This window comes from Protopterus annectens, chromosome 2.part0 (assembly GCF_019279795.1).
Source record: "Protopterus annectens isolate FY-2018-M chromosome 2.part0, PAN1.0, whole genome shotgun sequence".
NCBI lineage: Eukaryota > Metazoa > Chordata > Ceratodontiformes > Protopteridae > Protopterus > Protopterus annectens.
The window spans coordinates 1404652746-1404679047 of record NC_056728.1 but is presented as its reverse complement, the minus strand read 5'-3'; the positions used below and the strand labels follow the sequence as shown (position 1 = coordinate 1404679047).

General features: G+C 36.1%; 1 protein-coding gene across 1 annotated transcript in view; it reads left to right on the top strand.

Annotated features, from left to right (window-relative positions):
* MGST2 (microsomal glutathione S-transferase 2) overlaps window positions 1-25731 on the top strand; it is a 127858-nt gene extending 102127 nt beyond the window's left edge. The window contains exon 5 of the mRNA XM_044061629.1: window positions 25065-25731. Coding sequence (XP_043917564.1) covers window positions 25065-25197 — 133 coding nt within the window. The 3' untranslated portion in view covers window positions 25198-25731. The remainder of the gene's footprint in view (window positions 1-25064) is intronic.
* The last annotated feature ends 571 nt before the right edge of the window (window positions 25732-26302 follow it).

Below are 26302 nucleotides of genomic sequence, written 5' to 3'. Positions count from 1 at the left end.
GGAACTCCTTAATTTCAGTGAGATGGTCTATGATGGTAAACCCCAACCTGTGGCCTTACCCTCCCATGCAGTGGCTTGGACCTTTGTGCTGTTATGCAGAATTATATCAGTAATCCTGCGACAGTCTTGTTATGCTTATCTGCTGTGGCTGCCAAAAGCATTAATATCCACAACCAGCTTGTGCCACACATTCCTGCAAGGCCCACTTAGTCTTATCAGTGCTCAGAATCCACCATCTATGCTCACTGAGAGCCCTCAGTAACACTTTGGTTTCTGCCTGGGAGAACTTTGTAAGTCTACTTCGACTGCTTTGTCATTCAGCTTGTTCTGGTGCATGTAGATATACACCTTTGATCAATGAGCAGACACAGATATGTGCAAAATTATTGCTCCTGTACTCCTGCAGAAGCAGCAGCCACAAAGGTGGCAATATCTGCCATATCCCAGTGTCATAGTCCATGCCACCATAGTGATCCACTGGAGTAGCATGAAAACAAACTGTGTTGTTACATGCATCCAGTCATCCACCTGCACTGAGCTCTGCCCAGTAAAGTATAATCATGATATGCCCAATATACTTATCCACAGCATGTATCAGTTGTCAGGTTTGTCTCGCCACTGTTTTTTTGTTCCTCAACATTGACCATCACCTGTTCCAGGACCTTCCTTCATTCATTGAGTCTACTGAGCACTTCTGTCCTCACCCCAGACTTACTTTGATTTGTGATCAGGGCCAGTGGGGTGATTGATGCTCATGTTCCAGCAGCTTATTGTTGGCCAAGCACTTTTTCTATTATGTCCTAACTTCCCTCCTCCATGTACATCAGTTGTACATACAGGAGTGGACATGCAGTGGGGATGTCCTGGCATACCATCCCACCTCCGGATTGACTCAATCAATGTCTCTCACCTATTTCACTTTAGGTCAATGCCCCCCTGCTTGTCCCCAGTCTCCACCAAAGATTAACATCAAGGTGCCCCAAGTATATGACTTTCCCCCAGGATGAGCATGCTCTTCTTTCTCTGACAGTGGCACAGATGCCACCACTAATCAAAGTCAGGTCACCTAGCCCATAGTCAGGGTAGTGTTCTTCTATGCCACTGTGTTAGCTCCACCTAAAACACTGATACTGCAGAATGCATGTATTCCAGCACATCACCTTCCATTTGAGATGCCTACAAAGGTATACAGTCTATTTTTTAACTGCTCCTCAACAATACATTTGGTGAGAACTGCTGCCTAGAACTGTATGTTTTCTATTGTCATTCACAGTGTTAACTTTTCCTGTGCTCTCCACCCCCCCTTTCATTAAGCTGCTGTGGAGCAACCCCCCCCCCCCCAAAACATATGCAGCCACTGTTCCCACCTGACACTGGCCTATGTACCATTACCACAGCAGATGTAGAACACTTCTTTAGTCTTTAGCCCAGTAGCCAATATCTTCAGAGATCCATCTCAAAGCATGTATTTATCCTCCATCCTTACCTCTCAACCCCTTCGAACAAGAAATCTGGACAAAGCCACAAACAATGGGGAACAAAGGCCCAAATTTAGGGACACTTTGTAAATATTGCTCTTACAAACTTGAAACTCAAACGTCTGCCAATATTTTCTGACTTCGATCCTCAATGATTTGCCAGAAAAAAACAGTTTTATGAAAAAAAATAATAGGCCAAAATATGGATATTCTGCAAAAATTTGGACAGTTGAGAGGTATGTCCCTATCCTCCTGTCAGCATGTTATTTGGGGGCTGATGCCCCCAGTAAAAAAGTAGACTATCCATGCATCCTTCTCACCTGTCACTGGCCTGTCTACCTTTACCACAGCAGATGTAGAACACTTCTGCTTTCTCTAGAGCAATATAATCCTTTTCTTCAGAGATCCACTCGCTATACTTGAGCAAGCATGAGGAGCATCACAATGACAGCTGCTCTTTATATTAGGCTGTTTCAGGGCTCATAGCATCAAAGTTATGTTCTTGAGGTGGTTAAATGTCTCTCAATCTCATATTTAGCACAATGCATACCAGCCCTATTTTAACAAGAAGCATCTTTGTTAAATTATCATTTACGACATAGGTAATCATGCATTCATATACATGAAAACAAACCATAATGACATATTTTCAGTTGCAAATATTATATATCACTTATAATCTATCCAGTCATTGTCAGTCAAACATTACATAGCTCATTCAAATCCTGCCTTCCCTTAAACCTCATTCCTCCTCCAAAGCATTATTCTTCATGTATTGTTCCAACAATTCCCATTTTTTTCTATGCAATTTGCTCCTTCCCATTTCTCAAAATCACACTTCCAGTTGTATTTATCTCTATTACTATATTTACTACTTCTAATATAGTTGTTTTAGACTTTGATTTACATTTTCTAGTAATTGCCTTTTTTGTCAGCCACCAGAATTAAACCCAGCAAGGCCTTACTATGTCTAGACAATTTTGATTCTGTATCATAGCTTAAAAAATGATTTCCTTAGTTACACCAATTTGCTCACCCAGTATTTCTGTTAGAGTAGTCTGCAGAGAATTTTTAAAGTGTGTCAACTCATTACTTCCCAAAAATGTGTTCCCAGTTGTCTTTTTCTTCCCTATCACACCTCCATTTGCAATCTACCTGAGGAAAAATTCTTTAGTGTCTGCTTGGGGTATAAAAATACCTATGCAAACACTTCCAAGCAGAGATCCTAAATCTTCTATATGTTTTTGCATATTTGGGAGCCATACATATATCCCCCATTGTTTCTTTGTTAATTGCTTATCCAGTTTCTCTTCCTATTCCTTTCTAACCTGCTCTGATTGATTCCTGTAGTTGCCATGCAATATTTTAAATGCCCTACTAATTATCCCTTTTTAAACAGCAGCTTCTGTTCTAGACTCAACTAAAAACATTACTGGTACTGGGTTTTCATTTAGGATCTTTCTATTTCTTTCTCTTTGTCTGCACTCTGATATCAGTCCTTGATAGGGAAGGCAATCTCTAGCTTGCAGTCCAAATGAATTCTTGGCCTCTTCCCATTCTATTCCCAAAACACTGGTTCTTTTGCCAGTTTTCTCCAGTAAATTCCCATCCTCCTTCCCTATTCTCTGTACCTCTAATTGCAGTCATCCCTACTGGTAAAATCTCCTTTCTCCATCTCAGTGTTGGTTTAGTTCTTAGAATACTTTCTGCTACGTTGAGAATATAATATTCTGTATGGTTATTGTTATTCTTCTTATCAAAAATCCCAGTCTCTCCTTGTTTCTGGAGCTTCCCCCATTACATCATCATTTCTTTCCACTGTGAGTTATAGCTTTCTGAGTGCGCTATGTATAGAAGCCTTAACTGTGTTGATCTGAAATGCCCCTTTAAATCAGGTAATCCCAAACCCCCTTGTTCTTTTGGAAGGAACAAGTTATCCCACTTAACTCCTGCCCTCCTCCCCTCCCTGATGCAATCCTTCAACTCTTTATTAATTGTTATCCACAACTTCTCTGGCTGATAAAAATATGCTTGACATTTATGTAAAACTTAGGGGACTAAAAATATTTTCACTGATTGTATCTTGCCATCCATACCCATAAAACAGAGCTTCCAATTTCTCAATTTTTGTATTATCTTTTGTTTAGTCTCTTCCCAAATATCCTTAGCTGCCAAAACAGCATACTTTTTAATCCATGTTCCTAAATACTTCATTTTATCACATCCCCATAAATATGGATATTTTCGAAGCAATCCATTTGAGGGTACACAGTTTACAGCTACTGCTTTGTTTTATCTTCATTAATTTTGTATCCTGCAAAGATTTGATGGCATGTCAAAATGTTCTACAACATTGAAATGTCCTTTCCTGGTTTTGTCAGATATAAAATAATAGCATCTGCAAATAAATCCATTTTCTCTTTACTAGCATACCAGTTATATCCTTGGATTTTTGAGTCCCTTATTTTCTTTGCCAGAGGTTCTAAATATAATGCAAATAACAAAGGGGAAAGAGTACACATCTGCCTAGTTCCTCTGCTCAAATGAACTTATCAGAGAGGAATCCCCCACTTTAATTTTTGCCTCTGTTCCCTCATATAGTTTCCTAATCAACCTTATAATTTTATCAAGGAATGCAAATGTTTTCATTGTCCTACTCCAGCTTGCTCTGTTGAATGCTCTCCCTCTATCAGAGTTGCTAAACTCATGCATATTATCAAGACCCACCAACAACAATGGTAGTTTCTTACATTCTGCTTCCCTCTGGATTATCATGGATATATTAATATATTAATATTGTCAAATGTTTGCCTCCACTCCACAAAACCACATTGATCCTTATCTATCAGTTTTGGAATCTCTTTGTCATTATTTTAGCCATTATATTAGTAAAATACGTTATAATCATGGTGAAGAATCAAAATGGGCCTGTGTGAAGCTGGATCTGATGGATCTTTACCCTCGTTAGGTATTACAGCTACCACTGCTTTCTTCTAGGATGCTGGTACATCTCCTCCTTTTAGACTACTGTTAAACAAAACCTTCCAGGTCTTTATCACTTTCTTCCCTCCTATCTTGCCATCTGTTCCTGGGGACTTTCCTGTGATTAGTTATAAATCATTATTTATCTCCTCTCCTGTTATCCTAAATATTAGTAATTGAGTCTCATCTAACTCTAACCTCGGCATATTTAATTCTTTCATAATCATTTCCATTTCTACTTTTTCTTGGATTCCACATTTCTCGACTTTATACAGATGTTCATAAAATTTCTGAAATATTTCTAATACCTCAACAGGATCTCTGGTTATTTTTCTTGTTATAGGCTTCCTAAACATGGCAACAACCCTTTCTGTAGTCTGTGTCACTATGCTAAAAGTTGCTGTGCTCTGAATTATTATCAAAAACAGATGCTTAACACCAATCTTTCTAAACTCATGTATATTATCAAGGTTGTCCCTTATTTTCTATTTAGCACTCTGCAATTGTGCCTCTTCTGCAATACTTTTACCTTTGGCATATCTCTTTTTCTTTTATTTCCACACCATTTTTAAACGCCACTGTAATTTTATCCCACTCCCTAGCTATATAGTCACAAGAAATTTCTATCTTCCCTAATAATTCCCACATAACTTCCACTACACATTCCTTAAATTCCTCTCTGTTTAACAGATAGGTGGAGAAGCACCTGTGTCTTATTTTTATTTCATTATACTGCATTTTTATTTTAGTTTTATTGGTGTGTGATCTGAAATAGTTATTGGATGTATATCAAAACTGTCAAGTAAATGCACCTGTTCCTGTGAAATGTAATGTATGTCTAGGGGAATAACATGTAAATTATCCCCAGTCTCATACTACTGAATTCACAAGTTCCATACCAAATATTTTCATAAATTTAAATTTACCCTCTTTTGTTATATTTTCCCTTCTAGGCCCCCAGATACGTCATCATTGCAGGAAAATAAAAATAAATAAAAATTACAGTCCCTACCTATAAGTAATATTCCCTTTTCTTATCTTTGTAACAGTTTTAGGTGAAATATAAATCCATGGCAGCATAATCCTCCTCCCTTGCAAGTAGCCCCTTATTACTACAAATCTACCAATATTATCTTTTTTTCCCCTTTTCTATCACTATTGAAACTCCTCTTGCAATTAATAGAAGTACTTCCCAAAATTTTCCAGGTATTCCACTGAATAACCATCCCAAAATCCTTTCTTTATCAAATTCACATGCTCAGTTCTTTTCAAATGTGTCTCCTGTAGCACAGCTATTTGTACTGTGTATTCTTTAATATAGATCATTACTCTTTCTCTTTGTATATGTCTGTGAGACCATTCACATTTAAAGACAACAGGGAAAGTGTGATTATGGCAAGTTATTATTACCACCTGTTATGTATAACAGTTTTTTTAATGTATAGTTTCAGCTTTTGTGTGACATGCATACACTAATGCATGTCAGGATGATATATTATACAGTTGTTTCTTGACATATCCATTTGAACCTATGTTACATCTTGCAAAACTTGTTTTAATGAATACCATCAAACAAAAAAAAAGCACACTTCCAGAACACCCCTAAAACCTATTAACTTAATACTAACTAACACACACACACATACACACACACAAAAACTATGTACATCCTCAAATAATGAAGTTTAACCCTCCTAGTAGGAACAATTGTCCCAGATTGACAGACACTCATGGGTTTGAATTAACCTGTAATGAAGGCTATCCATGCGAGGTTGCATGATATAGCCAGTGCTTCTACTTCCAATAAGTGTTGTCTGTTTTTGTCTTGTCGTTATTCCTGTCCCAAATGAAGAAAATAACTTGAATACTTTCAGAAAACATTATCTCCTAGCCATGGAAAGAAATAAGTATTCTGTTTTTATTGCTCCTTATTCAATTGTCTGCATAGAAACATGAGACCCAGATATACAATTGCGTTCCACTGTACAAATTTCACTGTAAACATGTATGTGCTAGAGGGAAACATTATTCAGTATTCAACATATTCAGTGTTCTTTTATTTATTTGCTTCACCTTCAAACTTGTTATTATGTCAAGGTAAGGGCCTTAATCCAGTCATTCCCCTATGCAAAAATAAAAAAAAAAAAAACACAAATCAGTTTTACTTATGTCATGCTCTTTTGTCCAGGCTTTCTTCTCTTTTTACATTGCAGTTCCTACATTTCTTAAAACTGAACAAGAAGAAGGAATGAAGAAGGAATAAAATAGATGCACCTGTTCACTTTACTATTCCTATTGCACAGAAAATCAACTGAAAAGTTTTTCTTTATAGCATACAATTAATACCATGTATTATAAAAATACTGTTAAGAACAAAATTTTGTTTTACTTACAGTTAACTCTCCCTTCTCTTCCCCTCTCCTAAACTTTTTTTCAGGCGTTAATGACATGAAGTAGGGCATATGCTTTGGAGTCCCCTACAAATTTAATAACATCAAAAAAGTCAAATATTTCCAGATTTCCTTTTTCCGTATTACTTCACAAATGTTATTAATGCTTTGTAATCCCACATTTATTCATCAATTTGTGAGTTGTTGGTTTTCTTCCTGTTGATCTCCATCTCCCAGATTCGGTCACTGATTCATTTCTAATGTACCTGGTTCTTCTAGTCAACTGTGATTTTTTTTTCTGTCTCTCAAGTATTTTCCTTTGGAACATTGGCAAAGGTTTCACTGTTATAGTCTCTCTATGGACTTTTTTATCAGAAGAGTTAGAAGCAGAATCGCCTTCTGTTTCATAACTCACTTTTTGTTGGACAAACTTTTGTATTTCCTACTTAACATATTCTGCATCAAAGAATGATTCTGACCCTGCAGGAAAAAATATTCTGAAAATAGCTGGATACAGCAACTTAAATCTTGCACCCGCTTCTTGACATTCCCTGATTGCTGGAATAAATGCATTCATTTTCTGCCTGGTGTACAGTGAGTAATCATTTCCCACTTTTAGAATGTTGTCCATCAGCCACAGTTTTGCCAGAACCAACTCTTTCTGTTGGTAGGATTGCATATTTACTACTAATGCTTTCTCATGACAAGGTTTGGATCATACACACAATGTGCCCTTTCATTTAGCAAATCCTGCTGTGGAATCGCAGTCCAGTTGCTTACTTGTGCTTTCCAGTTTCTCTGGGACAGCAGAAAATCTCAGGTTTTCCTTACGTGCTCTGCCATCTAATTCTACCATTTTTTGAAACATCTCTTCTTGAGCTGTCTTATACTCAGCCAGCCTTTTCTTCATGTCAACCTCTGATTTTTGCAGTTTTATCAGCTCATCCGAGTATCTATTTTAAGCCTCTTACATTTTTCCAACATTTTGTTATTTGAATTAATATACTCCAGTGTTTCATTTATTTTATTCAGCTCTGAGCACATATGATTTACTTTTCCTTTACTGGAAGTCATGTCTTGCACCAAATCTAGAGCTTGAACAGCTGCAGGATTCTTCTCAACAAGTGTGCTCTCATCACCTTTTGAGATTCATTTTTCTTTCAGGTTCTCTGAATTTCTTATTTGCTGGCATCCAGGCAGTGCAATTACTAGCCAGTTCCTGAAAGTTACCAAAAAAGACAAAATCAGTGGCTCCCTTTTCTGAGTTTTTGTTTTCACACTATGAGAGCTGAAATTAAGCTGTTACTCAGTATGCAGCAGCCATCTTGGAAGTCCCAATGCATACCTGCCCTTGAGACCAATATGAGTCACATACCTACCCATGCATATGCACAAGCACTGTAGACTGCAAGTGAGGTCTGCTCATGCCTGTTGCAGTTCACTCTGATGCCCACAGAGATGCCATATCACAGCAATGTCATGACTCCCCATGCATTGCAAGCAACTGTATATTAAACTGATATGCAGAGGCACAATACCTTGTATGGCCATGATGCCTGCTACCTCAGCCTTCCTTAAGTCATGTCTGTTGCTGTTATGTGACTCTGCTGTGGCAATGGGCTATGTTGTACTGACCTGATACCCATTGATACATGTCACATGGTTCCAGTAATGCACATCATTGTAAAAATGTTACCATTCTGGTAATGGGTTCTGGAGGGGCTGACATTGAAAGGGCTCCCATATGGTGCTCGAGGGAAACACCTCCTGCATGTGTAGCGCTATGAGTACCCACTGAAGAGCTCCTATGAAGGCCCTTACTACAAGATAGATGCCTGGCACTGCCTTGCCAGCATAGTGAGTGATGCCAAGGATATCATCCATTCTAGCAATGGTGGAATCACTACAGCAACCTGGACAGGCACCATCTTTACCTTTGCTGCCAATGTTAATAAGAGCTTAGGGACAGGGAGCCAGTGCTGTACTGTAACTATGAGTAACTCGTAATTCCTTACAGAAAGGAAGGCATTCTTGTACAGCTGTATGCAGTTACTGATGTTCTTGGACTTGTGTTGGTTATTTTTTTCTCTTTTGTGTGTTTTTTAGCATCTGGTGAGATAGAAGAAAACTGTTTGATTTACCAGAGGAGACATGAATGCCTGTCCAGGTGTCAGGTTATGAGTATGGGATTGGTGTTATACCTGCATATCTTTTCACTACATGCTTCCCTGCCCATGTTTGCAATATTGCTAATTAATTTCAATAACGTTTACAGCTTTGCTTTGACTTATGAGTCATACACCTACTGTCCTCCCTATTGCTGGGTACTCACAGCAATGTCATGGGAATGCAGATTTGGCTGTCACTGAGTATGGCACCATCATCATGTTTACTTTGGTACATGTGTGGTTGGCCTTGTTCAGTACCGCATCCCTATATATCCAAGCTGCCAATCATGAACACAGCCCTTGTCAACATGCCACTGCTTACTCTTACAGTGTCCATTCAATCCTCCATCTCTGTGTCAGTCATAGGTGGCACATTATGGGAATGCAACTATCAGGCTGTCAGTGACACTTCATGGTGGCTGTCATATCTCAGGCTGCAGTATTACTAGAGGGATTAGGTATCCCATTTATACTCAGTTCACTATTTTGAGGCCAGGTTTATGTGACATGGTCCCACCTGGTGCCATGCATATTGAAATTTGCTAGCCAATTAATACCACATGCTCCTAAGCCCCTCGTGGCTAGGTACTGCATTTGTTCAGGTGGTAGCTTCTACCTTGATTCGCTGACCTTTGCACACACATTAGTAGTTACTCATGGATTATGCCATTGCCCTACACATGGATGACTATATAGCTGGAATATAATTTTGCCCCTTCTGACATATATACTCCTGCAGTAAGTTTGTGTTAGGTGCCTCTACATCACTTTTGTTCTACCATTGCTTAGATAATTGTATTTTTATTCTCCATTGTCTAAACTGCCAACTGATGTAGCACAAGCTACTGATAATTGATTTTTGCTTTTGTTTTTCTCTGTCACTATTAACTTTTTTGTATTTTGTCATTTGTTGTTTTGCTTCTTTCCATTTACATCTATATTTTATGCAGTGTCAGCCACAGCAGGTGTGTCAGCAGCCACTGCTCCATGCACTAGCCTCACCATCACCTGCTGGATATCAGTCCTGCTGGGGTCAGCATGGAGGGCTCACTAGTACCCCCTGGTGCTGTTTTCCTAGAGGTAGGGTGCAGACTAACCAACAGTGAGCATCACCAGAGGGTCCCGCTGGATCACCCAGCAGGAGGTGGAAGATCTAGTGATGACATTGGTGGCCTGGTGGTTGGACACCTGCAATGACAATCCAGAATTTGTCTTTATGTGACTTGCTGAGTCTCACAGCTGTCTGGCCCTGAGCAGTGGGCCATCAGTGGTAGGATTCAACCATGAGAGTGGTCATAGAGTTGACTTCTGGTTGGGTGTGATACTGTGCAGCTTGGCAGACAAATGTCTTTCACTCCACCCTAAACTCTATCATCATGTTTCCCTTCCTTGTATTTCCTTGTATTTCACTTCTCACCTCAGTTTGTATTCCATTTCTCCCCATCACCATTATTCTTCCCTCTATCTGTGCATATCTTTGTGGTCCACCATTTGTGTCAGCATCTTTTCTGCCAGTCTTTGTCTTTTTTGCTGGTTTGTTTATCCCTGCTGCCATTCCTGTGCCCTCTCTTCCTCATGCTACCTTCCCCTCTACCCTACTTGAAAATAAAAAATAAGGGTACGTGTTCCACAAAAAATATATTGTCCTTATGTGTGTTCCTCCACTTGCTCTTCACCCTTTCTTCTTGTCCTATGCAACTATCTCCTTTCCCATTTATAACGTAACCATAGTAGGGATATTGCTGTGTAGCCCTCATCTGGGCTCGGATGTGCTTGCAGCCATGCATCACTGAGCATGTGAATGTACATTGTTGCGAGCATGCAGCATGCACATTATTGGGCCCATGTGGTCACGCTTCCTGCCGTGGTGTTATCCATTTCTTTTGGCAACTTATTCTCTTTCTGCCACTGAATTGACTACTGATTCTGTCTCATTTGTAGAATGCCACCCCTACTGCAGCTCTCTCATTCTTGGGCCTTCTTGCTCTTCTTCCACTGCCTCTGTTTTCCCCTATGCATTTGCATAACAAAGTTTTCTGATTCCCAAATGTACCCAATAATTTATTTACTTATTTATTTATTGTCAACTTAATAATGTATCTGAAGAACTATTGAAAACTTTTAGAATGAAAAATAAATGAAAAGATGCTAAAAACAGGATCAACTAACCCCAATTCCCATTTTTCTTTATCATTAAATATTACACCACATTTAACAGGTTTAGCCTGGTGCCACAAGGAAGGAAGAGAAAACGGATACAATACCTTTTTCCCTAGATTCTCCGGAAGGCTAAATTCTTCTCAATAATAACTAAACTAAATTAAGATAACTAGATTTAATAAAAATACTCTTTTGAAAGGACATCTTAAAAACCCTTCACATCCTACTTATTTCTTTAGATTTATCAAATTTTCCCATCATCCTTTTTATACACATTCACCCCCTCATACCTAATACCTAGTATATTGCTTCCTTTCTTGTAAAATATGTACCTCTATCTTTAAAATGCCGCCAAATCCTTTACTTTTCTTCTTATTTAAAGCCAGTCCAACTTTCCCAAATGCATCCTATGAAACTTGTAGTGTCTTTCATCTATTTTTAGTCTTCATAGGTGCAAAATAATGCCATCAAAAGCACTGCCCAGTACTGGTAGGAAATAAGGAGTGTCCTCCAATCAGTAAACTTGCTGTACATATTCCTGGTGAAAATTTGCAGTTATCCATCCAGTCAACCAGACTGTTTTTAAGGGTTCCTAGATAAGTACTCTGCTTGATGGTAGAAGCAGCCCATTCCAAAACCGGGATATACATTGGGTTTGGTATCTGCCATGGCATCTGGTCATGTTGATGAGATAGCGTAGGTTTAAGCCGCTAGAACAGGTGTTTATTTTATCACTTGTTCTATTTAAGAACAGGAGTTCAAAGAATGTTGGGTCATCCGCAGGATCGAAGTTAAGAAGAGATCACCTCTTAGGAGTCTGTATGTTACTGAGCAGATTAACAGAGCTTTCAGTCTAACAGAGTAACTAAAGGGACTTTTTGATGAGGAACTGTTGAGGTCTCTCAAGTTGGTTTATGTACTTGGTGAGGTACATGCTGAAAGGTACATTATATTCAATGATGGGCCTACTATGGGATGAATAAAGTGGTATTGTAACTTCTTTGGACCATGAGGAGATGCCATGAAGGATAAGCTGTGTTAGAATGTTCTAACCACCACTGAAACATGGTGGTCAAAGGAGAATCTGTCATTAATGTATGTACCCAGGTCCCTGATGAGTTGTCAAATTTAAAAGGAATGTTATCTATATGGTAAGCAGAAATGATGCTAGACTTACCAAAAAAACCTATGCTGCCTTTCTTGGTGTTAGCAATTAGCCCATGATTAATGCACAAATTATTTTGGGTCCAGCCTTTGCTGGAGAATTTGAGTATCAGAATGGGATATGATAACTGTCTCTATTTGACAATCATCAGCAAGCTTCATTAGCCAAAGTCCCTTAATATCCCATTTTATGTCACAAGAATATATATCAAAGAGGAGGGGATCCAGGACATAGTCTTCCGTGATAACAATAGTAACATTTTTCTCTCTAGAGCAAATGCCCCCAATCTTTATTGTATGGATTCTGACAAATACCCAATTACCAACCCAGAGAACTATGTATGAGTTAATGTTCAGTTTGGAGAGTTTAACTATAATCTCAGCATGGGTGATGGTGACAAATACCTTGGCAAGGTGTGTATAAGCAGTGTGGACTGTATGCCTCTTATCCATTTCAAAGAACTCAACCAAGTTAAGCAGGTATGATTTACCTTTTACAAGGTGAACTGATGTATCTAGGGATGTAAATCCACCTATGTAATTGTTTATGTGTTCAGCTATCATACATTCCTAAGCCCCACTAGTAATACTATTGAGACTAATTGGCTCCTAATTTCCAGAGTCAGTACAGGGAATACCTTTACACAAGGGCACTACACCTGCCATTCTCTACTCTTCAGGAACACAACCACTGGAGATCAGACTGAGGAGCTGATGGAGGGGCTTTGTAAGGGTGACTTTATACTTCTCAGCAGGCATCCAGAGATGTTGTCAGGACCCATGGAAGTAGTGTATTTAATTTTGGAACGTGCCAAGTGGACTTGATCCAAATTTATCCAGAAGGGGGAGTGTGAGAAGTGAAAGAAGGGAGAGGAGTTGGAAGAGAATTTGTTCACAAGAATATTAGTATTTTCCTTGGGGTCAGAGAAGGAGATGCCATTTGCGATGCATTTACTAGAGAATTGTAGGTTACTTCTAATCATTCTAAATAGCTGAAGAAGACCTTATGATTATCTTTTGAAATAGTTGTAATCTTAAATTCCACCATATGGGTTTATTTCTAACAGACTAGTCTGGATGCCTCAATGCATCTATCAAAGAGGGAGTGAAATTCAGACAGTAAGCAGCAGCCTTGGTTAGATTTGCTGAAGATGAATTTCAGGTAGTCATCCAATAGAGGCTGTCCAATTCAAAAATCCACAAGTCTCAGCTGTTCACTTCAACAGTTTATTAAAAAACACACAGCACAAAAGACATCGGATTAAGCGCTTTCATCTCTTATCCAGAGACTTCATCAGAATCAAATACCTACAAGGCAAGTTCATTTAAATAATCAATCTATTGCACAAGCATCCACTTCATTGGTTAAGTATACAATTGATAAATTGTGCATTCACAATTAAAGTGCAAAAGCTCTGCTTGTAAAGCAAAGTCACATCCTTTCTATGCATTGATGCCATTACTTAAATGTACTTCCTCAAGCTAAAAACAAAAAACATATATTGTTCATTATTATTAATAGTACAAATAAATAAATAAATATATACTATTATGTTATAAATATATATTATTATTAAAAAATATGTATATAAATATACTGCTAATATATTATAAAATCAGAAAAAAAGAAATATGTACAATATGTATGTGTGCTGTCCTAAAATCATTAATTACATTAAATATATATAAAATACCTACTAGACCATAATATCATCTACATGAAATACATCTTATATTATTTTATTAAATATGAATGTACAGTTGTTGTTGTAATAATTTGGTACCCCCTATATCAATTTAATGTCTTTTAGGGTCCAAAGCTCTCAATTTAAGAACTGGGGTGATGGATAGATGGTCATTGACGCCAGGAAAATGTATAGCATCTAACCTCAATTGCCAAATGAATTCTCAAAACTCCAATTTTGTTTCCCAATCACCCCCTCTTTCTCCCAATAAAACTTCTTCCAATACCCAAAATCTAAACTCCGCTTGCTGGCAGTTCAATTTATGTCTGTATAGGGCATTGTGCTCATTCATTTTATCTATATCTCTAATATGTTCATAGATTCTCTGTCTAAGGAATCTCTCTGTCTTGCCTACATAATATGCCCAACATTTAATGCAGTAGGCAAGGTAAACCACACCCTTAGTATAACAGCTAAAATATTTCTTGGCTTTCATTGAATATTTAATGCTTGTAATGTTTAATTCTTTAGTACCAGCCATAAATGTACATTGCTTACATCTACCACATTTAAAGGTACCAACTCTATTTGTTGCTCCTCTCAGTGTCTCTTCTTTCTTTTGTTCATATATTTCTTTCAAATTTCTATTTCTTCTATAATTAATTCTTAAAGGTCTAGAAAAGCAATCCACATTAGATGGTATCTTTTTAAAAATGTTCCACACTGTGTTAATACATTTCTTCAACCATGTTATATTATTACTATATGTAAGTATTAAATATGGATTAACTTTGTTGTTTTGTTCTTTGGACAATCCAGTACTTTGTTCTCCAGTTCTTAATATTAATCCACTATTCAGCAATGGTTTATAAGTATCACCCCAACCTTGAATAATGGCTTCTTTTATTGGGACAATAATTGTATCAAGATATCCCCTATCTCTAAATAACTCATGAACAAAACTTATTTCTTTCAAAAATTCTTCCTCATCAGACGTCATACGAGCTATACGAACCATCTATCCTTTAATAATGTTATTCTTCAAAAAGGACGGATGGTCACTGTCATAATGCAAATATGCATTGGAGAAGCATTCCTTACGATATATTTTGGATTTGTACTTTTTATTATCTCTATCTTTTGAGATTGTAACATCTAAATAATTAGCTTCTATGCTATCACTCTTATATGTAAACTCCAGGAACTTTGTAGTTTGGTTCAAGTATTCCATAAATTTTGGAATCATTTTTTCACCCCCCTCCCAAACAATAAAAATATCATCCAGGAATCTGTAATATCCACGGATATACTTAGAAAACAATGTTCCAAATATGTAATGTTTCTCCCAGTATAACATGACTATGTTAGCATATAGGGGAGCACAGGCAGAACCCATAGCCACACCATGCAACTGATGGTATATATCACCCTGAAAGTAAATGTAGTTGTACTTTAAAACTAGCTCCATATTTTCCAATACCAGCATATATTCATCAGCTGTTAAAAAGCCAAATTCAGTAATCATTTGTTTGAACCAGTTCATTCCCACATTGTGGGGAATAACTGAGAACAAATCTTTTACATATATTGTTATAAAAATAGCTTCTGGCAGAAATTCTGATTTTCCTATTTTCTCCAATAAATCCCAAGAGTCGATAAGTATATGTTCGTAGCCCTTATGAAACCTCTTGATTTTCTCATCAACATAAACGGCCATAGGTTGTGTTTTGGAACCTTTAAAAGTAACAATAGGCCTCATAGGTGGATTTTGGATTCCTTTATGTACCTTGGGGATCCCGAATATAGCTGGAATAATTGGATTACTGACTTTAATGTATTGATAAAGGTCCATATCAATAAGCCCTTGCATAAGGTTATCTTCTAAAATGAGGTCAATTCTCCTATAAGAAATATTCACTTCATTTCTTGATACTAAAGAGTAGCATGCAACATTGTCAAGAATTTGTAAAATTTTTCAAAATTTCTTCTAAACTAGGAGTCACAGCTGGTACAAATGAAAACCCCTTTAGAAATAAGGAAAAATAAGTTTCATCTATCTGTAATTCTGTATAATTGTAAATAGTAAAATTCTGCTGTTGATAAATTATTTGTCTCTCTTCATTCTGTCCTACAATTGCTTGGTTATACATATCTGACATAGCTTGATTTATTATTGCTTCATGATATTCATCACCCTGTCCCTCATTTATATCAGAATTATTGGAGAGATCTCTCCTAGAAGTATACATATTATCTTGATTAACTTCCAAATCAGAACAATCATTTCTCCCTTCAATCATATTCTTGCAATTCCTAAGCACAACAGCTCCATCAAAATTAACAGTGGCTGCTTCACTTTGCTCATTCTTACTTATTAGGTGTATGAATGTGGGTATCATACGGCTTCTGCATAAGTCGGTTGTTTTTGCCTTTGACATATTCTCTCCGATCTTCGTGGGCCCTCTGCCCCTAAAGGGGAACTGGATAAGTAATGATTATTGGGAAGGCCATGTTCAACCTCACCCTCATCAAAATTTCCTTCATTCTCATAAATAAACCCATCTCCCTTAGCATACTTAGATTGATAACGTGAATATTGTATTTTGTTATAACCTTCTTTTTGTGCCCCCCTATAATGTCCACCCTTCAATATGTTGTCGTTAACCAGGTATGCTCTACCCTGCTCATAGTCATATAAATCCCTTTCCATTTTAACAAGTTTCCTTTTTTGATTTTTTTGCATTGTAAAATCAACATCTTGCATAGCTCTATAATAAACATCCTCATATTCATTTACATTGAATACTAAATCACTAGTGATGTCTATATATAATTGGTCAATAATCACTTTATGTTCTGCCATCAACGCTTCATTGTTTTTTATATTAGCTTTTAAAATTAAGGTGCCACAGTCATTCAATATATTCTTAATCTCATTATAAAATTCAGAATCTTTAACTGTGTTATTTGGAAATTTTATCAACTATACATTAATATTTAATAATATAAGATGTATTTCATGTAGATGATATTATGGTCTAGTAGGTATTTTATATATATTTAATGTAATTAATGATTTTAGGACAGCACACATACATATTGTACATATTTCTTTTTTTCTGATTTTATAATATATTAGCAGTATATTTATATACAACATAATAGTATATATTTATTTATTCATTTGTACTATTAATAATAATGAGCAATATATGTTTTTTGTTTTTAGCTTGAGGAAGTACATTTAAGTAATGGCATCAATGCATAGAAAGGATGTGACATGTTGTTTTACAACCAGAGCTTTTGCACTTTAATTGTGAATGCACAATTTATCAATTGTATACTTAACCAAAGAAGTGGATGCTTGTGTAATAGATTGATTATTGAAATGAACTTGCCTTGTAGGTATTTGATTCTGATGAAGTCTCTGGATAAGAGATGAAAGCGCTTAATCGGATATCTTTTGTGCTTTGTGTTTTTTAATAAACTGTTGAAGTGAACGGCTGAGACTTGTGGATTTTTGAATTGGACAGCCTCTATTGGATGACTACCTGAAATTCATCATTTGGTGCAGTATGTGTTTTTTGTAGATTTGCTGAAGAGCTATATCATCTGTGACTGAAAATAATATCCATAAATAGTGAATAATTAATGGTGGAGAAATACCTGAAAATGGAGGGAGTTACCAGTGGCCACAAAGCAGACTTTCATAAAGCAGATCAAACAAGATGTTTAAATCATCACATGTATGTAAATTAATGTCAGTTGGTCATCCTCATTCTGTTACTTTTGTGGTTCCTGCAATTATATTCTGTTTAAACTTGCATACCACTCCATTCATTACTGCGGTCAGTAACATGCCATGTAAGAGTACATCCATTTTATCCCTTCTGCATTTCTAATTCCTTCACAAACTATTCATTCAATAATGGTACTATCTTTGTAGTCTACTGAGATCATAGTTTTCAATATTTCTCAAAATACTCTGTCATTAACTTTAACACAAGTGTATGGATGTCATGCAGTAATTATTTCCCTTCATTGTCTACTACTTTCATATTAGCATGTCTTTAATTAACATTAATACCTCATTTATATTTCCTCTGTCCCCATATCCCACTATCATCTTTAATATTCCTGTTAACCTCACTTGAAACATTTTCATCATTTTTTTGAGAATCGGTAAAACACACAAACGTCTCTCTTTATAGCTTCTCTTTCTACTTCTTTTCAAATACATTTTATTAAAATTAGTATAATTTGTTTATCTTTTAACACATTTGTGATACTACTAATTACTTATTTACGAAAAAGACTTATCTTCCTTTTCAGGTTTTATGTGAAACGATGCTTCATCCCGTCCATTCAAAGCATGCTATCCTTTTTTTTTCAATAATAATTCTTTATTATTTTTATAATTGTTCATACACACATTTGAGCTTAATATACACAGGTAGTTTCCAAACAGTATTACAAAAAAAAAAAAAAAAAACAATCCTAGAACATATATACGTTATATACATGAATGCTTTCATTTTAACACAAGAAAAGACATCTGAAGAGTCTAGACAATAAGTATTATCACTTATAATAATTTGATCACTCTTAAAGTTTACTTTATAGTACTAGTATCCAAGGGTTATCCTGGGTTCCACACATTAAGCCAAATATAATGTTGAAAATTTGTTCCCAGATTTTCTGATTATATCCCTTTTAACCATCTACAAAGTTATATCTAACTGCAGCTCAGTTAATTGTTTTTCTTGTATTTATATTCCAGTTTCTGTTTGCGTATATACATTTTCACATAATTTATGCTTTCTATAATTTTTGTTGTGTATAACATTTCTTATCATTTTTATTCTTTAAATAATTTAGAACTCCCTCCTCCTTCTGTCCCAGATTACCTGGTTTGTTTCTTTATTTATTTATATTTCACTTTACAAGATACATCTGTCTCCACATTGTGCGTCTTTCAGTCTCCTTAATGTTTTCCATAAATCTCTTATTTTTAACTCATCTGTTCATTTCCTATTACATTTTTTAATTATCTACTAATGCTGCAAGTATGTTTTTCTATTCCTTCCAGTGTTGTCAGTGATTTCAGATATTCGTCTTTCTATAACCCTTTAAACACAATCTACCACCTAGTCCAGTTGTTATACCATATTTTCATTTCTTTTCAAAGTTTTCTTTCAAAGTTTTAATTCTCTCTGTATTTTAAACCACCTCTCTCTCTGCAGACTTCCATTTAATATTGTCATACCTTTCCTCACCATTATCATCTCTGTTTTCTCCCAGGTTTCCCCATATCATCAAGTGATTTTAAAAACAGTTGCCTTTCTCCATGTTTACTCTTCCATAATATTTTCTGAAATAAAATAATTTTTAGATTTTGTGTGAGCACTACTTGTTGGCTTAGTGAGTGCAGTTCTGTTGGGTGTCTAAATCAGATTGATAATTTGTTGGAGGCAGGGCATCTGTACTGGGTATAGCAGAGGTTGTGTGCAGTCTTGGTATGAAAAAAGCCTAGTAGGTTAAATAGATCCAGCCAGTTAAAGGAGTGAAATGCCACATAGTGATGTGCTTGGTTAATGTGATTAATTGCAAACATTCCAGTATTATTCTAGGATTGCTCCAGTTTAACTAACCCAGAAGAATTTAAGTTAGTGAAAACTGATGAAGCATACAAGAGACTAGAAAGTAGATAGGTCTGAGCTATATATAGTGTTATGTGCATATTCGGTTAGAAATGGTTTCACTTTACAAAAAATTGTTTATAGTCAGTTTGTTGAACTGCATGTTGAATGTGCTGATCAAATCTTAATCTGTGGTTTATTATTACACTCAGTAGTTTTATATTTTGTATCAACTCAGTTATAGTATTATGCCTGATAACATTGCTAAGTCACAATAGTGTGATTGTTGGTTGCATGTGAAAATACAATTGGTTTAGTTTTATTCAATTTTCTTGTTTTTATTTTCATTTTACTTTGATTTGGTCAACTTAGTTGATTTTAATTGATTTATTTTACATAGGTAAAACTGTATAGGTTCTGTAACAGGATATAGATGAATATTGTTTATAATATTAAACATATCACTGTGACTAGTGTCCTAGCAAATTAAGCATATAATGTGGTAGAAAATAATTTTTTCATGATGTCAATTAGAGAGGGTGTGGAGGATGTTATTCCTACAGAAACTGATGGTGGTAGGGATGAGGAGATTTCTCATCCTACACCGTCTTTTTCCTCGAACCGAGGACAGAACCACCAGAGGTTTTACAACACGAGGAGTCATTACAGGAACAACAGCAAGAAGCCTTTTCAGCAGTAACAAGAAGGACAAATCCTGACATTATCAGTAACAGTTTTGGAGACTTTTTCATTTATAACTATTCGAGTTTTACAATTACTATGGAGATGTCTGATTTATTTTCAAAAGGTCTTACCTTTGTTCCATGGAGACATTTTAACTTAGCACACACACTACTTGATTTGAAGTTGTTTATACATAGGTTGAAATTATTGTCAATTTTTGGTAACACTGCTTTAGACAAAAAAACTTTGAGAGTCCCAAGTACATTCAACGCCCCTATCCATCCTTCACTTTTTTTATTTGAACACTTGTGTGAAACTGAAATTAGAAACTTGGTTAACTGTTCTAGGACATTTGCGAACAAAAACTTGTCTGATGACGAAGTAGACTTGCTGGATACTTTAAAAAGTTTACCTGTCAGGATCCTTAAACCGGACAAGGGGGGTGGTTTAGTACTAATGGACACTTATCATTATGAAAACTGCCTCATCCACATGTTATTGCAGGATGCTTATACACTATCTAGCATTAATGAATTGAATGCAGCGTACAGGTGCATCCATGTTTTCTTGCATGACTTGTTTTTAGAAAATGTTATAGAACAAGATGTGTTGAAATATTTGACTGTTTCATTTCCTAAGATTCCCACAGTTTTCGGATTGCCCAAGATCCATAAAGATGTGTACTACCCCCCCATGAGGCTATTGGTTAACGCTAGGGGTTCTATCACTTACCCGATAGCCAAGTATGTGGACAACATATTGAAAAAATATGTTGAAAAGGAAACACACATTTGTAAAGATTCTTGGGCTTTTTTGAAAGCCATGGGTGCTTTAGAATTCAAGAGAGGCCATAGATTTTTGACAATAGACATAAAAGACCTCTATACGTCTATTCCTCATGCTACAGGGATAGACTGGGTCACTGACCGTTTATTGCATCACAATGCTAGCAGTGTAGAAATTAGATTGGTGCAGGAATTGTTAGATGTCATTTTGAGGTACAACTTTGTAACATTTGGGGGAGAGATATATTTACTGAAGACTGGTGTAGCCATGGGCTCACCAGTAGGGGCCAGTTTTGCTAACATGGTTATGGCCGAATGGGAACACAGATATGTGCTTGGCAATTACAGCGGTCAGTTCAAAATTGATTTTTACACCAGATTTTTGGATGACATCTTTATACTGACAGAAGGTTCAGTTAATGATGTGAGAACCTTTATGGACTATCTCAACTCCAGTACGTCTTTTTTGAAGTTCACATTTGTAGAGTCTGATTCTAGAATTTCTTATCTGGATGTAGACTTATATAAAGACATTTCTGCTGGCAGCTTTAAGGCTAAAATATTTCGGAAGAGTTCTTACTCTAATACCATGTTACACTTCACTAGTGCCCATCCTGGGCACCAGAAAAGAGGTGTAGTCAAGGGGCAACTTGTGCGTGCTGCTCGAATGGTAACCGACGATGAACTATTTTTAGAAGAATGTGAGTTCATTAAGGGATTGTTCCTACATAGAGGTTACCCAGACAAGTTTATTCATGACCTGGTCACTGAGGTCCAGACTAAAAGGTATGGGGGTGTTTATAAACCTATTTTACAAAGTAGTTCGTTCACAAGTTGTTCACTAGAACATCCATCTCCAGTTATGCCTGAAGTCTTTTTAGACAGCAAGAAAGTTGACACTTCTATCTCTTTCATCACTAATTACAGTGCTGAGATTCACCTAATTAAGGAGGTGGTTGTCAAGAACTGGAGTATTTTCTTGTGTGATGATGCCCTACTAGCTAAGTTTGGCACTTTGCCTAGGTTTATATATAGGAGGGGTGACAACCTCAAATGGATATTAGAAACAAAAAGGACACTTGTGTTAGAACAGAGGGAACTTTCAAATGTGAGAGTTGTAACATGTGTAGGCATATTGCCACTGGTTCGAGCTTTAAAATTGCTGGGTCTTCTTTCTCCACTGTTGGTAGATTCAACTGTAAATCTCGATCGGTTGTTTATTTGGCTTGCTGCCAGTCTTGCCCAGCATTTTATGTGGGCAAGACTGACAGAGGTTTTAATGAAAGAATCTATGAGCATTTATACTGTATTAGGAAAAACAAGTGTGAAAATGCTTTGGCGAAACATGTTAATGACAACCCTCAGCACAGTTTTACTTTTAGGGTGTTAGGACAGGTTTCCTTCGACATCAGGGGGGGGTCCTTTTCAACTATTATTAGAGCGCCTAGAAGTGATTTGGCAGCTGAAACTCTGTTCTTATAGACTTCCAGGTCTCAATGACAGAGTAAGTTTAGCTTGCATTTTGAAACTTAGAAGCATGCAGAGGTAATGTTATTATGAGTATTTTTCACTTACTATTTTTTACTTTTTATCTTTTGTCATTATAAAGGTTTTATATACTACGTTTTTTGGTTTTAAACATTTTAAATTTTATGTTCATACATATTTCCACTTTGTTTTGGTTTTAAAACACATTTTCCATGGATTTGACTGTTGTATGCAGTAGTACTTTAAGAAGTTTTGAGATCAGCTTTTTCCCACACATTGATGTCAGTGAGTTTCAACCAGTTGGTTGGTCCATTCAAATGTATCATGTGTTGTTAATTGTGTATTTAAGGAGTTTTTTTACATTTGCTACCTTTTGATGTCTGTCTGAAGAAGTTCAGGTTTTTTTGAACGAAAAGTGGATGTTAATAAAACACTTTACATTGGACTTTTTGCTGCTGGTTCTGCTGACGTGGATTTTGTTTCATCTATTCCAATTATGAGAGGTATGACATCAGAGGCAGAGAGATGGATCTTGCACTGGAGAATGGACTAATTCAATTGCAGGTTAAACTGGATCCCTGCACTGCTCCAGGTTTAAATAACATTAGGAATTTTATGAGTTATTTGAAAGGAAAATCTCTTATATAAATTTAGTTTACATGCTAGTTTTTATATATATATATATATATATATATATATATATATATATATATATATATACGCATACATACACATTTTAACTATAACAAGGTAGTTAACATATTAATTCCTGAAGTAGAGGGATGTACAGATGGATTCTCTAGCTAATTTTCATGATGTTGTTATTTTGCAGGAATAAAATATAATTTTCGATGAAGGATACTCAGTCTTATGGCATTTACCTTTGCCACAGTGGCATAGCTCATGGCTGAAAAGATCCTTAACGACTAGCTGATTTATCTGGTTAAAGAATGAGTAAATAAAAAAGTCACGTGTAGTCCATTAACAAACGGTATTAAACTATGATAATTTGCCAAGTGTATATTTTCATTCATTTGAAATGCATGCATTTTAGCTAAATTCTACATTAGTTTTAGTTTATATGTAACAAGTGTGATGTGATGAGAATTAATTCAGAGGTAAGACTCCAATGAGATAAGGTACAGTTTGTACAGTAAAAAACATAACAGGATTTTACACAAAATGTTCATGGTTTCACATTTTGGTGTTAAGAATGCAAGAAAAATAACTATTCTAGGGTAATGTGTGCTATGGAAAGGCTACAAGAGATATAACAACAACTAAACTGAACCACATATGTGTAATCCCACACAGGTCATCAGTCAGGCAGTTTAGGACAGATGGTTAAGGTTATGAGCTACTAATAAGTTGCCATATTGTATTCCATGGTTTGATTCCATTTGCATAAGGTGTGATTCTAAGGAAGTCCCTTAACTTGACAGTGTTCTCTAGTCACTTCTGAAAAACGTCTTATGCCTCAAGAATTTAGCCAATTAAACGAATAAAATTAAAAATAAGAATCACTCATTCCTAAGTTGGAGGTACCCCAATTTTCATTTACATATAGTGCAATTCTGAGCAAGTCACTTAGACAAAGTGCATTGGCTTACTCCTGTAAAGATATGCCAGGCCCAGTTGGTCTTATCCATCTAACTGATTAAACGAAAAACCATGAAACGGTAATTGTGAAGGCCAACATGATGTGAGGTTACTTATTGGTTTAGGAAAGTAGAAATGACTGATGCAGATAGCATCTCCCTGTTCTACAAGGTACTGATAAGGCCATGTCTGGCCTACTCTGACCAGTTCAGACAGACATACAGAGAAAGGGAGATTAGACACTGTGCAACAGAAATTCACCAAAATGCTAAGGGGAACAAAAAAGCTGTCATATGAGGAAACACCAAGAAAGATTGGCATGTGCTTTCTGGAATGCAAAAAAGAAGGCAATGATGACACTGCATACCATACTTGGTATCATATGGTAAAGCACTGCAATGGAAGGTAGAGCTGAAGGTGAACAGCAGAGGGAGCAGACGGAGGCAACCAGAAATGGAATGGTTTTAGGGGTAACGTTTGCATGCATTGTTTTACAACAGGGTTGCTGTTGCTGCTGCTCTAGAGCATATTTTCAAATACAGTGGCAGAGTGGGGGATCAGTAGTGGGGTTCAAAGATGCCCGATACAAATGGAGGAGAGAATGAGGCAGGCAGAACTGATGGGGATCCATAAGCTGACTTGTTGAGCACAGATCTTCTTCCAAAAACATCTTTTTTTGCCTACATGTAGAGTTCTGTAAAACATGAAAGCTCCTTATAATGAACATAGCAAGTAAACAGGCAAATAAATGTTTAATAATGTTCTTAGTATAAAACATAACTTAAAAAATGTTTGTTTTATGGTGTCTGCTTTAATTAATTTAACATTTTCTCCATTGGCAGGTCATCAGACTTTTACCTGAGTGACAAAGCTCTACAAATCTTAGCAGTCATTGGTGCAGTAGGCGTTTTCACTGCTTTACTGGATGAATATCTTGACTTCAACATTATGAAGAAAATATACAAACTCTTTTGAAGAAGGAAGAACTTCCTTTCCACAGTCATGATTTTGTCAGCAGTAACAGTTATTTCAATGAGTTGTGTTAAGATATTTATTTGATTCTCACTTTTGAAGGGAAATTCTCTAGGCTTAAAATAGCTTGCAAGGGCTGCTAGCCTAGCACTTACCCATGAACCTAAGGCTAAATTATGCAGGTGGTCCCCTCGTTTTTTCAATAACAGACCTATAGATAGGGTAATGACATATATTTGTCTTACTTCAACAGTCTAATAGCATTTTCAGTATGAGGTCCTCTTTCTTTTACATAGCTTTACGAGGACAGTAATACACACTATCAATACAAGGTACCTACTATTATTCTAATTGATTATCTGGATGCTGAGGTTCCCCGCAAATCTATATTTTTTTTCTGTAACATAGATTAACCAGTGACAGGAACATGGTACATATTTTAATGAGAGTCACTTTATAGTATGAAATGTTTTTGAATATTTATAATGTCCAGCAGAATGTTCAATAAAGACAAAGCAATTGGGATGTGTGACCTGACTCCATGATGTCTTTAGTGTGATTGTTTTCTAGAAAGAGCTAGACTGCATAGTATGCATTTCTAGATCGACAGTTGTTTTACTATTTAAATGCAGATACTTAAATATACTAGAACCCTAGACAATATTTTATAAATATTCAATACAGCATCTTGAATTACTTATAGTGATAATTTGTAAATTATCTTTAATTCTACATTAAAAGTGTTATATACATTTTACATCAAATCACATTTGAATTCCAATTTACTACACACATCTGTGAATAACTTTTTCAGTTTATAGTAGCATGGTCAATCATGATCTACTCTTGAACTGCCCATATATCTGTCTTTTTGACTATTCTCTTTGAAGATCATGGTTTCCTTTAGGGACAATTCTGTTAGTTAGATACTGGTGAAGACAAAACAGAAACATTGTCTTCATATAAGAATAATTTCTCCCTTATCTTTAGTGCATCTTTCTACATCTGTGCATAATTGACTGGCATTTTCAACAACAAAAGATCTCAGTTCACCTGTTCAACCAGTTATTACAACTTCAGGCTGCTGATTATGAACTTTGAAATGATA